The sequence below is a fragment of the Pogoniulus pusillus genome, chromosome 30, assembly GCF_015220805.1.
Source record: "Pogoniulus pusillus isolate bPogPus1 chromosome 30, bPogPus1.pri, whole genome shotgun sequence".
NCBI classification, from domain to species: domain Eukaryota; kingdom Metazoa; phylum Chordata; class Aves; order Piciformes; family Lybiidae; genus Pogoniulus; species Pogoniulus pusillus.
The window spans coordinates 7,632,824-7,647,006 of NC_087293.1; the positions used below are offsets into that span (position 1 = coordinate 7,632,824).

Below are 14,183 nucleotides of genomic sequence, written 5' to 3' on the forward strand. Positions count from 1 at the left end.
CTACTAATAGCAATAGCATAGTTTTACATCAAATAAATCTCCCTCAACTCATGGCTCTTATGCAATGAGACTCATAATTAAATTATCTGTGATAATATCTATCACCTGGAAAGTTTGATACATAGATTAGCTGTTTGTTTGTGATGTGCAAATCAGGAAACGGATGTGTTTAGAAAGCCTTAGGGTTTATCTCCTTGGTGCCTACTGCCCCACTGCTTCATTTACGACTGAAAGATTAACAGGAGGGAGAAATCTGCACTTCCATGACCTTGAAACCACAGAACTTTGTGCGCGAAGTCATGGACTGTGCAGGGATAAAAACTCTTTATTTAGGTCTACATTTTAATGGCATTACAAGGACTTCATTACAATGAAATGCCTTTAAAAAACCCCTGCCCCTTAGGGAATGGGATACATAAATGTGTATATAAACCAAGCATTTGCTTTGGGAGCAAAATTTTTTTTCAATCATCTGTGTTTTAATGGAAAGTAAGTTAACAAGCATCCATAAAAATGTCAAGAACTGGTTTGGGCTGAATCACAGCTCTGCATCTGGGAAGTCCATTCCCTTCTGCAGCAGAACTGTCAATACCTTCAGTTCTGAATGTAAAGAAAGGTAGACACAAACCAAGCAATTCCTACTGGAATAATTTAACACTGAGCAAAGAGTATGTGTGGAACTGCTCTGCACTTTACTGCTGGGTTTCCCTGGGTACTCCAGATAAACACTGACCTTGGAGTAACCAGCATTTCACAGGATGCTGTTACACAAGGAAAAGATGCAGTTTACATCAGCAGAAAGGCAGGGCAAGTAGAGACAGATCGGATCTTCTATGAGCCCCACTGATACAGCCAAGGAGAAAGGACAAACTTCTGAGGGGGTGAGGTGTGAAGCAGCACCAACAACCTTTGAGAAACACCTTAGAGCTGTTCCAGCTTCCATTTGCTTGTATACAGTTATCAATGGAGTACAAAGCCTGATGGATGAAGCTTGAAACATCCACTGAAAATGCAGTATTACTGTAATTTTCAAGAGGAAATACACATGGCTGAGGAAGTTTGTGTGTGTGTGGCTTCCCATGGTGACAAACGTCTTTTGGAGTAAATTCAGACTACAACTCTCAGAATAGGATCCAAAACTGGCTTTATGCTTTGGCACTTTAAATAACTGGATTTCATGCAAAGAACAGGCATAGATGAACTAATTCTGAGGGAGTTTATTCTGCTGTGGAGCACTATTCCTTCATTTCCATACACAGTGACCCAGATAGTCTTGCAAAATTATTAACCAACTGATTCCCCATCTTCATCCCATGAAGGAATTCTCCTTTAATATTCATGTGCCTTATGGCATCAAACAATGAATTTATACACAGGTCTTCTATCTAGTTCTACCCTAAAGCAACATTTAATAGCATTAAAAATCTGTACTATCCATTTAAAGCATTAAAAGAAATCTTTTGCTAAATTTCCTACAAGGCAGCCTTGTGTTGAACACAAGCATAAAGACTTCTTCAGTGGGATTTGTGTGTGAGAGCATGCTACAAATATGAGCAATTTTGGTTTCTTTTCTAATCTAGTCAAATGGCAAAATCAATGCAGTTGGCTGCATTTGCTCATGACAGCACAGAAAGCTGAGGGAAATGTGAGGAGTAAGTTAAGCAACCTTGTACACCTCCACTGGCAAGTTCTCAGGTTACTTGTGATTCATTGAGGAGGTTTTCAAAAGCAGCTTAGCAGGTAATTAATTAAGCTCCTATAAAAGCACTTCTACTAATTGATCCTGCAACAAGTAGCATGAAATAAAGAACGCCAGAATAGGGAACAAGTCAGTAGTTTTCCTCTACTGGAAGACCAAATCTCTGGGGTAGGTGTTTCCTGTCAGCAGACAGTGGGATATACTTTCTAGCCTGCCTTAAGAAATCTTTTAATTTTCTTATTTAGCTCTCCTACTTGATGAATTTTACAATCCCCAGTTTCTGTAGCTGTAGTACCTTGCAGCTGTTGTGATTAAGTGAGTCAAGAGATGTGAAGGAAGGACTGTGTGTCTACAAGACACACATCTCCGTCTGCATTATGGTCTACTAAATGACATTATCTCTTTACAAATCTTGTCTTGGTTAATTATTGCTGTTCAAGGACAGAAAAATAACATAAAGTTAATCTCATACTTTGAGTGAGACATAGAGAAGCTTACACAGCCTGTATGGAAGATACATAGAGTGGATGGTTGCACCAAGTGTCATAATTAAGAGCTTAGCAGCAAGAGTACTAAATATATAAACTGTGTCCAGTTCTGGGCTCCTCAATTCAAGAGAGATGTTGAGGTGCTGGAACATGTCCAGAGAAGGGCAACGAAGCTGGTGAGAGGCCTGGAGCACAGCCCTAGGAGGAGAGGCTGAGGGAGCTGGGGATGTTTAGCCTGGAGAAGAGGAGGCTCAGGGATGACCTCATTGCTGTCTACAACTACCTGAAGGGAGGCTGTAGCCAGGTGGGGGTTGGTCTCTTCTGCCAGGCAACCAGCAACAGAACAAGGGGACACAGTCTCAAGTTGTGCCAGGGGAGGTCTAGGCTGGATGTTAGGAGGAAGTTGTTGTCAGAGAGAGTGATTGGCATTGGAATGGGCTGCCCAGGGAGATGGTGGAGTCACTGTGTCTGGAGGTGTTCAAGAAAAGCCTGGATGAGGCACTTAGTGCCATGGTCTAATTGATTGGCCAGGGCTGGGTGATAAGCTGGACTGGATGATCTTGGAGGTCTCTTCCAACCTGCTTGATTCTATGACTCTCTCTGAGTAGGATCTAATTTCAATGCATTCCCCTATCAGTACTACACTAAAATTCTGGTATGTGAGAGTTAAAAAGCAACAGAACCAGTTAGAATTACATTTTCCTAACTTTTCTGACTCATTTTTCTCTCTAAATACCTTGAAGGGTGAAATGTCCTCTAAAATTACTTAGACTGATTAACTTTTGAGCTCAGGAAAAAAACAACCACACTTACTACAAGTTTATATCATTTTTTTTCTTGGAAAAAGTTATTAGACTTATTCTCAGCCCAGTAGTTTTGGTATCTCTTGCTCCTTTTATTTCACTGCAGTGTTCACTGAAGCAGCATCACTGTGTTGCTGTCTCTTCCTTGTATAAACTATTTAGCGCGATAGTTAGGCACACAGAATATGGATTGCACTAAACCCCTTCCTTTTGACTGTGTGATGAATTGTCATTGATTTTCCAGCAACTGTAACCTACCACTTGCTCCACTGACCCAAGTCCTATAAGGCTCTTTTAAAATCCCAGATTTAGATCTAACTGACAATATCAATTCTTTAATCTCTTTCATTTCAAAATACTGTAGCAGCAACTGCACTAACCTTTTGAAGACCCCCACTTGCTTTTGATCTTGCTGCTGGTTTGTAATGGAATCAGGCACAGGGCAATAAAAGACACATGATCTTTCTTGCTTCATGAGTTTGGAATGGCTCACGTGAGACATGTTTTACTCTGTGAGTCAGAGACAACCTTTATGTTATATTCAAACCAAGGAAAAATTCACTGCTTTCATCCTCAAGGACTAACAAGGAGTCTGCCAGACCAATGGGCAGAGGCTCAATCAGATCTTGCATCCTAATCCAGTACAATACCTCTGGGCAGCTCTTTTTTTCCACTACTTCCCTCACCTTTTTTCTCTTTTTTCTTTTTTTTCCTACCTTTAAAGATTCTGAATGTCAGGTTTTAACTTTTAATGATAGCAGTTTTGCTTCACACTTAAATCAACAAAATCTACTTTACCCTCTAGAGGATTACGAAACACACTTGCTGATAAACACTGAGATCTAATTTCTGTGCACAATAACGTGCTGGTGCCTTACAGTGTGCAGCTGAGATAAAGAGCATGGGCCAACTTCTCAGGAGATACAGTATCACCCTCTCCCTTTTCAATGTAACTCCTGTTTCTGAGCAGAACCGCCAGGTAATCAGCTCAGCGAGAGATTAACGCCCAAATGAAGCAAGCACCCTGGCTGAATAAGCAGTGTTAGCTAACAGAAACCTCTGAAAATTCCCTTTATCTACTAATATCCTGCGAGCAAAGCCAATTTGCATTGGTGTCCCATCCGCCTGGATTCCGTTAACGCAGTATATTTTGGCTGCAGCCAAGTGTTATCTCAAGGTACAGAAATGAGATAAACGCCAGACAGCTTTGCAAAGGTTTAAAGATTTCATTGCCTAAACCCTTTGCACGACCCAGAGTGCCTCGTGGTACATCTGCTGGGAATAAAGAGTCTCACTTTATGTGATCTATACAACACTAAATTCATTTAATCCTCCAGTTCTTAAAGGAACCTTTGCGGATATATGAAGTTTAATTTAGAACAGAAGGAAATCTTGAAGCTCCTACAGAAGTGCAAAGGGGTTAGACCTTGGTAAGAGACTCTAAAAAAATCTTGATTCCCTCAGATATGGAATAGTGAGAAGTTGGTTAATTCTTTCAAGTAATGAACAAGACATCAAGTCTGTCAGTAGACAGATGTCTGTCATTTGATATTGAAAGACATCAATCTCAAAACAAAATCTGACCACTATGATGGTTTGGGTGTCCCCTGCCCCCACACTCTTGTGAAATCACCCAGACTAGACTCAGCTGGCTGTAAGTTAAGGAATGAAGCTTTATATTCACAGCTCAGCACAATATACAAGCAGGTGTTTACAATACATTACAAACATTTACAGTTATATGCAAGTTAAAGGTAATGCAGAAACACAGTACCCCTCCCAGAAATCAAAGTCCCCAGGAGGGGCTCCCAACCACCCTTCCACCTTCTTTCCACCCCTCTACCTTATCCCAGAGTCTGCCTTACGTGCAAGATGAGTTTGGAGGATTGACAAGAGGGGTTAGAAGCAGAAGGATTAGTTACACAGATCCAAGCAGAAGGGAAACACACACTCCGAGAGACAGCGACACACACTCTGTCTTATCTAAGTTTGTGTCCTTGTTTTTATACATCTCAGCAAGCCTATGAGTGAAGCAGACATCACCGTTGTTTCCTTTTCACAGCCTATCATCTAATTTTCTCACTAAAATACTCCCATTTGCCTCAAACTAGCACAACCACAAAGCCCTTCCTTATGCATGTTCTCAAGTCTTTGGAGGACAGATGCTCAAATATGTATTCACCGTTCAACTCCACAGGTAATGAGGGCAATTATTTCCCTCTCAGATCTGGCATACAGCACAGACTTTCTGCTGACTTAACAGACTTTGGATCAGGAAATTGCTGGCCATGACCTCATTTGATAGGAGCAGCAATTTTACTCTTCAAAGGGGAAGGATATATTGAAGACTAGGACTTCCAGGAAATAATACTTACCTAATTATCTACTGCAAACCACTGAACGCTGTTCAAAGAAAAGACTGCCAAAATTTCACCATCAAGATCATGCACAGGAGAGGCAAAATTCACAAGTAAGATGGATCTAACTCTTCTCCAACATCCTGAGCCCTGACAGTGACTAATGGTAGCATGAACAGTTCCTCTATTAATTGTACTTGGTCCTGTTCTAGGCAGCTGGCAGCTCTGCTTCTCTCTCTCTCTCTGTCATGAAGTTCAGCAGGAACTTCCAAAATAAATGCTCAGTGCCTGCTCCACCTGACAGCATGGAAAAAGTTCTCAGCATATATCTAAATCCCACAGAAAATAAAATGTCTACCTAAAAGCAGCATGCCTGAGGTGCTGGGAAAATGTCTTATTTGCTTGCCTCTGAGCAGGAATTTAACCCTAGGTTGTTCACCCACAGGAGGGGGCCCTAACTGCCAAGTCTCAGCGCTTCCACAGTCCCAGTCTTGCTTTGCAGAAGTGATTGCACCTTCACTGGGCCAGAGGAAGAGAATGACATTGCTCCTACAAATCACGTTTGTGACTCTTGAAAAGACAAGCAAGAGGTATGATTCCAAGGGGAGGCAGGCACCCCACAACTGGTGCTACAACACTGAACAGAGCAAGCAGATTTTAACCCAAGGCATTTTTCCAAGAGAAAGTCTAAGCTTCATTTTTCTTAAATATATTATTTAGGTTAATAATATTTTCTGTTTAGTATCAGTTTCAGTCTACTAAGGACCAAGAAACTTAGGCTTTAGCAGAAGGTACTCGAGGCCTTCTAAAGACACTCTAGAGTTTGCAAGTTGAAGCCATGAAATAGCAATTAGAAATGGGAAGGTAAATCTGCTTGGCTTTGTATTACCAGCTGGTACCCTGGAAGGAGCCATGCATGACAGAAATGCAGGATTTGAAGTCCTACAGAGACTATTTTAAAGTAACAGCATCCTTTCCTCTGCTAGGTTTGAAACTGTGTGCTGTGTACAGAGCATCAGATGAGGACATGGCTTTAGCAAGCAGTACTACACAGCTGTAGTAGGAAGGCAGGGCAGTAGCTGTAGCTGTAGCGGGGAGGCAGGGCAGAGAGCACTCCTGTGCAAGTCTGCCTGCAGCCTGGTATGCCTTTTCTCAGCCCACACACGGATCAGAGGGAGCAACACATTGAAATGGTTTCTTACCATTGCCAGTGGAACAATTCCAACAAGATCCTTCTGGCAGATGAAGATTTCAGACAAGGTTATGTCTGTCGTTCCCTTCCGAGGGTATTCCACCTGCCAGGTGATGGGCTGCGTTCCAGAAAGGCTGCTGAAACTGGCTATTTCAAAGTTCAGCTGCACGACCTCATGGAACAAACTGTTACTTCTGAAAAGAGGAAAAACAGGGAGAGGGAAGAGCTATTACTTTTGCTGAAGACGGCAAATGAAGTGAATCATATTAGCCCCTGGAAAATGCAGCTATTTATATGCAGATATAACACAAGGCCTTTTCCAATCTACCACTTCCTCAGAGCATACAAACCAGAATTACTCAAAATGGGTCAGCTGCTTTTCCTATGAACACTATGTGGAGGGATAAAATCCAGGAAATTGTATCTGATGAAAGCAAAATAGACTTATTCCATTACATGCTTTGGATGGTTTTGTCACTACAGTGCAAGATGGATTTGACCTTGATCAGCCAAAGTTAAGTCTGGCTCTCCTGGAGACTGGAGAACACAGAAATAGCACATCCAAAAATGAAAACCAAGGTTCGTTGTATACATCCACCACCAAAACCATGTAAATCCTTAGCAATGAAACTCTGTGCAACCAAAGTTCATATATGCCACATGGAAGCCATGAAAAAATAAGATGCTTAAATGGCAAAATGACAAGGCTGGTCTAAACTTAAAGAGATGTTCTGGAAATTATCCCCCCCTGTAGCTGAAAATACATAGAAACAACAAAGCAATGGCAGGTAAAATGCAGTATACAGTCAGGAGGATTGGTTAACCTGAGTCACAAATACAAAAAGGCATGCTGAAATTCTGTCTCTTGCATTCAATTTCCGTAACTACATCAGAAATAGAAAGAATATGTGAAAAAAAACAACCTGCTGGAGTGTCTGCTATTTGAATCAGAAAAGAAGTACAGGCTACGTGGGGTAGTTACTACATGTTAACGTCTCTAGAACTTTCCAACTGTCTTTCCACAGTGTAGAAAGTCTTCATATTTCACAGAGCATTACTTCAGCTTGGCCCTGTGCTGTAATACTTTTAAAAGGAAGAGAAAGACAGGTGTCTTCCTAGCTTCAGTGACCCAGCTCCATCACACTCTCAGATGTGTTCATCCCACAACAGCTTCAAGTTTCCTCTTTTAAACGTACAATCCACAAAGGCTCATTTCTGAGGAAACCCATCAAGAACTGATCATGTACAAGGCACTTGCATTCTCATGTGCTAGACTTTCTTTTTACCTCCCAACTGAAAGCACCATTTCTTGTTACTTTAGACAGATTCTGTGCTTTACTTTGCGTGGTTACTTTGAAAGCAAATGCGTTCCCCTGATAATTATTATTTTGATTATAGGTTTTCATTTGGATGGCTTACTCTGAAAAGTCCTAATACAGCCTAATGCTTTCCATTTATTTCCTAGCTGTTTTCTTGCTGTGTCAAAAGTGAGACATTATAACACTTCTGCAATAGTGGTACATTTCCTCCCTGCATTTAAAGAGTGATTTGGTGTAGTAATGGAATAGATGGATGGGTTTAGCAATTCATAACTCAAGGCTAGTCTATTCCCGTTTGAAGAGTCTCTACTAAATAAATCTTACAGCTTGTAAATACAAGGCAACTGTGATAACTGTAGTTTACACACTTCTGGGACGCCACAAAATGAATACATACTGGCTTGAACTTTGCAAGCTATTTGAAAGCATGATTATATGCAAAGATACCTGAATCACCTAAGCTACAGCATTCATTTAGCTGTTCAAGGTACCATTCTGCCTCAGATTAATGACACCTGAAATGCCATTATTTTCACCATTTCTAGATCTGATGCTTAGTAACTGACAGGAAAAAAGAGAAGTTTTACATGTGATTGACTATCTCAGTGCTTTCACTTAGGCTAAGTAGAGAATAAATTTGTGCACACATCAAGCTGTTCTAATATACGTCAGGAAAGTTCCTGATCAAGATGCCTGTACTTCTTTAAACAGCACCTGAGCCTCATGACTTTACAAGAAGCATCAGAGAGCTCTAGGTGGGAATCTCTAAGTGAGACAAAGCTCCTTTCCAACCAGTCCACTGTTTCATGATGTGCTGACTTAGGTGAGGGCTGATTGCCTCCTTTTGACTCCCAGCTCTTAGAATCATAGAATCAAGCAGGTTGGAAGAGACCTCCAAGATCATCTAGTCCAACCTAGCACCCAGCCCTAGCCAGTCAACTAGACCATGGCACTAAGTGCCCCATGCAGTCTTTTCTTGAATACCTCCAGACACAGTGACTCCACCACCTCCCTGGGCAGACTGTTCCAATGCCAATCACTCTCTCTGTGAAGAACTTCCTTCTAACATCCAGCCTAGACCTCCCCTGGCACAACTTGAGACTGTGTCCCCTTGTTCTGTTGCTGGTTGCCTGGGAGAAGAGATCAACGCCTCCCTTCAGGTAGTTGCAGACAGCAATGATTCACACCATCTAATTTTCCTTGATCCTTTCACACCATTTCTAAGAGTGGCTTGGTGTTCTGCTCCTGAGCCATCCAGGCTGATTATCTGCTGTGCACACCTGAGCCTTGCTTTGAGCTACCCAAGGGAAATACCCAGAAGAGAATAATCTTTGGGCTTTCAATTTCTGCGGAGCACTTCAGAGCACTCTGAATTGCAGTGTGGACAGACCAGAGCCTGCTGTACCTGGCTATGTCTAGGCATCCACACATTCTTGTAAGGATGTCCTATGACTGAAAACAGGCAGCAGGAGGTAACCACATCTTTTCCACACAACTCTTGAAATGACCTGCATAAGGAACCTTAGTTTAGGCTGGCTACAACAGCTGGCATACACAGATGTAGAGCCATTTGGGAAGTTCTGCAGCCACCATGCTGCAGGCAGAGACTAGTCAGATATCAGCACAGACAGATAGTTTTTAAGTTACTGTCTGTCAGTATTCCTGTTCCATATTTCATACCTCTGTAGTCAACATGTGAAGGGATTTTGGGTTTATTCCAATCTAATAATACATAGAGGACTCTACTACACCTTTTGGATTTTATATTTCAGGTCCATGATACTCAGTGACTTCGATTACTGCAGTCAGTGTCAGCTTTTTGTCACCTATTGTGCAAACACACACACATTTGGAGAACTACATGGTAAACTACACAACTGTAATGTAAACTGCACTTGACTGCCCTTGCCCCAGCTGCATCCTCAGCAATATTATCGTCACTGAAGCCACAAACAACAGCCTGCATCTTTGTGAAGCACTAGACTACACCATAAACAAGCCTGACATAAACTCACTTCCTTCCTCCAAAATGTACAATGATGAGAATCATTCTTCCACCCCTGACAGTTACATCTGCCACTGTGTGATCTTCTAGGATTAAACTGTGGGACCTGCTGTCTGTGCTCTATTTATGTACCATCTGTTGCAGTGGGGCTTGAGGGTCATCCACTCCTAAATCTCTTCTCTTTCCCACTGTAGACAGAGCTAGCTCAGATTTGCCTGGGATGACTGAAGGAGAGGCTACATGACTCACACAAGCACACATGAAAGACTGGGACAGGGCAGGGAATGGATCTGTGCTTTTCCAAATCTCTTGCTAACCACTCCACTGTCATCATGGTCCCAATGGAAATGGAAACCACAGCACTTGATTGTGTAGTCTTAAATGGTCTTCAGTGCACACATCTTAAATTTCAACATCATTCTGTACAACAGGCATACTTGGAAAAATTGATGAGCTGTGAAAGAAACCACTCTTATCACCATGTACAAAACTGCCTCCAAAACATCTGCTTCATTTCATACAATCAGAGAATCAGAGAATCAGTCAGGGTTAGAAGGGATCACATGGATCATCTAGTTCCAACACCCCTGCCATGGGCAGGGACACCTACCCTAGAGCAGGCTGGCCACAGCCTCATCCAGCCTGGCCATGAGGCTTCTACCACTTCCCTGGGCAACCCATTCCAGGCTCTCACCACTCTCACGCTGAACAATTTCCTCCTCACATCCAGCATGAACCTGCCCATTTCCAGCTTTGCTCCATTCCCCCTAGTCCTGTCACTCTCTGATAGCCTAAAAAGTCCCTCCCCAGCTTTTTTGTAGGCCCCCTTCTGATACTGGAAGGCCACAGCAAGGTTACCTCGGAGCCTCCTCTTCTGCAGACTGAACAGTCTCAACTCTTTCAGTCTGTCCTCATAGGAGGGCTGCTCCAGCCCTCTATCATCATTTGGATTTCTAGTTCTCACCGAGCACTTCGTAACACTCATTGAGCCAAGTATCTTCTTGACCCATGACAAAGATAGTTTGCTTCTTCCAAACGCCTCAAGCTCAGTGCTGGAACAGCATAGGAATGGTATCAAAATACTTCTGCAATATTCTCTAAAGGATTGCTAAAATATTTCTGCTGCAAAGTACATGACACAAAAATATTGACACATAACACATGATATAAGATAAAGGTCCCAGGGGCACTTTCTCAGGTTGACCTGCACAATTATTTCAATGCCTGCATTTGTGAGTAGTGCACCCATCTCCCTCCACAGAGATAAAGCCTTTAGACAGTATCACACCACCATCAGTTTCCTCCTTCTCCCTTCATACAGAAGAAACAGAGAGATGATCAACAGCTGGGAAAGCATCCACTTGAAAAAATACGCCTTCAGAGATGTGTAATGGCTGAGAAAAAAACTTCTCATGAAGCACATTTAATGTTCAGAGCTTGTTCACTGACTGAAACAGCAGTTCCTTAATATCTAACATTTAGAACTGCTCAGCAGCCGGAACAGCAAGTAATTATAAAACTTTTCTAAAGTACACAGCACGTAGTGGTTACAAATGAGGCTTCATGAAGGCAGGGCTTCGAAGGAATTGCTCATGGGGAGATAGATGAGTCTAATTTGATTGGATTGAGAGCTCCCCAGGGCCAGTTCACTCCTTAGATTTATTTTGCTTTATAAATATGCTAATCATTCAGGGCCAGGTTGGACCACGGGCTGCACAAGGGAGTAAGGACTCCCTCTGATCTGCTAAGCAGCCGCTCTGGCCCTGGGTCTGAGCACATGGGCACGGTGAGGAGCACTCAACCCAGACAGTCCTTTGCTGGAGCAGATGGGCAATGATTAGGTGCTACTTATTGGTTACAGCAGCTGACCCAGCAAGTTAGTGATGGAGTTAGTAATTTAGTACTGGCATTGGCTAGCAGTAAATTACTGCCCCAGGAGAAAGAGGAGGAACTGTACTGCAGAGCTGTGTGGATGTTTCTGAGAAGCACAGCTTTAGGAAAAGGAGGAACAGAAATATTCTGTTAATGGAGATGTAATAAAAAATGAACAAAAAGCAAAACAGAAGTGACAGAGGGAGAAGCTGCCATGGAATTCACCAGCTCTTGCTAACTACACAGATGGAACACATACTCTTAACATCAGTTAGTGTTAATTTAACCAAGATTCTTAATTCTACAATATTTTTTGAGTACGATATTAAGCATTCCTTTGCAACTTATTGATACTGGCTGTGTCAAAAGCTGTATTTAACTCTCCTTTCAACTCAGGGGATTTAAAACGTGGTATCAAGTCCATGGATAGACTCCCAATGTGGATAATTTTCCAGCTGCTAGAATGCAAACCACATTCTGTTTCTCTGAAGAGATCTGGTAAGATCTCTTCTGGTAAGATCACTTCTGGTAAGAAGTGGAATAGTGTTCAGTGTGTCAATGATGAAAGAGTCTGTACTGGCCACAGGCGGCCACAGCTGGGCTCACAGAATGAGCCCAGAAACTGTGACCCACAGGCCCAGCGCTGCAAAGGTTTTCACAGGGCACAGTGGGAAAAGGAGGGCAGATAATTACAAAGAAAAGCAGTGCAGAGATCTCAGCTGATGTAAGATCCATAAACAAACGGAAATCTTTGTCAAATGCCTGTCTACATGTGTGGACCAGGAGTCTCTGATGAGAGATTTTAAAGCATTGGGTTATTGCTCTGAGTAATAGAGCAGTTTCGACTCTTAAATGAGTGAATCTCAGGACTGCTACAGGCAAAATCAATAATTTCGATTTATTACAGTGGCTCTCAAAAGAAAAAAATTAAAAAGCCTAGATTAAAAACATTTTTTAGCCATCCTTTATTCCAGCAGATTTTTCCTGAAAGCACCTAGGGATCTGAGAATGCTTTGACCTGCTGAAAACTTCGCAATGCTTTTCCTTCTTAATGCCATCCAGTTTGACAGTGACATCTTAATGCAAGCTCAGCACTTACTAGATGACATAAAACACTGAAAAGGGTACAAACCCCATCATCCTTCAGTTATACTGCACATCTCACTTGAATGAAGGGCGTTACTGCCATGCACAAGCTCACGTCAGAAGCCAACGGTCAAACTGGACTGCAGAGCAATCTGTACTTCAGTCCTCTTTTAGATGTACACACCAAGGACTCCTCTCATCTTGGAAATACTATAATAGGGTCCAGGACGTATGTTTCTCCATTCCTGCTCTTTCCAGCTTCTTGCTCCTCCTTTACCTTTCCCTAAGCACATTTTATCTTCAGTGGACACACCCCAGGATCACGATGAATCACAGCAATTTAAGAGAAATTAACAGAAGATGGAGATTAGAAGTTGATCTGGAAGGTGTGAGGGATGATGACTTCAAAGATGATGAAATTATGTGGGCAGGTCTTAACACATCAATTCACTCAGCACTCAGTGCTAACAAAGAGTGGATCATTAGCAGCTTAGATTGCTTTGAAGCAGTCACCTATAAGTGAAATGTTGTAATATCCACCATTGGGACTTTAAGCCATCCATTTCCCTTCTGAAACACTTGATTAAATGGAGTACAAGTGCTTAATACAAGTTTCTTTCAGCAGATCCTTAATAAGAGCTGTGACAAAGTTAATCCCTTTGACTAGCTCTAAAGAGGATACAGTAATTAAGGAAGAATGCCAACTACTGGAGAAAAAATGCAGTTTAAAGTTCTTATTTTGCAGTATTAGCCTAGTTTTCATCGCTAAACATAAAAACCAGTAGAGGATTAAAAGAAAAAAGGATGATCTATCTTGGCAGTTTCCAGATAGGGAAGGACATAATTTTATGGGAATCTACTACATTAAAAATGTTATGAAGATCTTCAAAGGCAAATATCCAAGGTATAACCTAGCAAACTCCAGCAACAGAAGATAATGTACATGTAGATCTTCAAAGGGATGATATAATGCTGTACTTGATGTCTTCATACAGTCCAGATGAGGGTTAGATTAGTTAATAAGGTTTCTTAGCATTCTTGTCATAAACTGAGATATAAAACATAGCTTTTTGATTAAGCTATTGGACTGAGACAGGAAATCTCATTTCACTTCCCAGCTCTTCCACAGCATCCTTTAATGACCCCGGGCAAGACATGAAGATAGTGATCCTTACAGAGACAATAAAATCAGTAGGAATTACTCATCATGGAGCTTTTAAAAACCTCTGGTGTCTGTCTGCTACTTGAGGCACCTGAATACGGTACCTTTATCATGTTGGTCTCAAGTCCCAGGATCCTAGCTGTGTTTAACCACATGCCACACAAGGAATACAAGGCCAACCGTGGTTCAACTGCTGCATT

The 14,183-nt window shown here is 41.9% G+C and overlaps 1 protein-coding gene across 3 annotated transcripts in view; it reads right to left on the reverse strand.

Moving 5' to 3' along the window:
* TMEM132C (transmembrane protein 132C) overlaps positions 1-14,183 on the reverse strand; it is a 245,586-nt gene that overhangs the window by 55,997 nt on the left and 175,406 nt on the right. For all 3 annotated transcript variants that reach the window (XM_064169089.1, XM_064169090.1, XM_064169091.1), the window contains exon 4: positions 6,550-6,733. In XM_064169089.1, the coding sequence (XP_064025159.1) occupies positions 6,550-6,733 (184 nt within the window). The remainder of the gene's footprint in view (positions 1-6,549; positions 6,734-14,183) is intronic.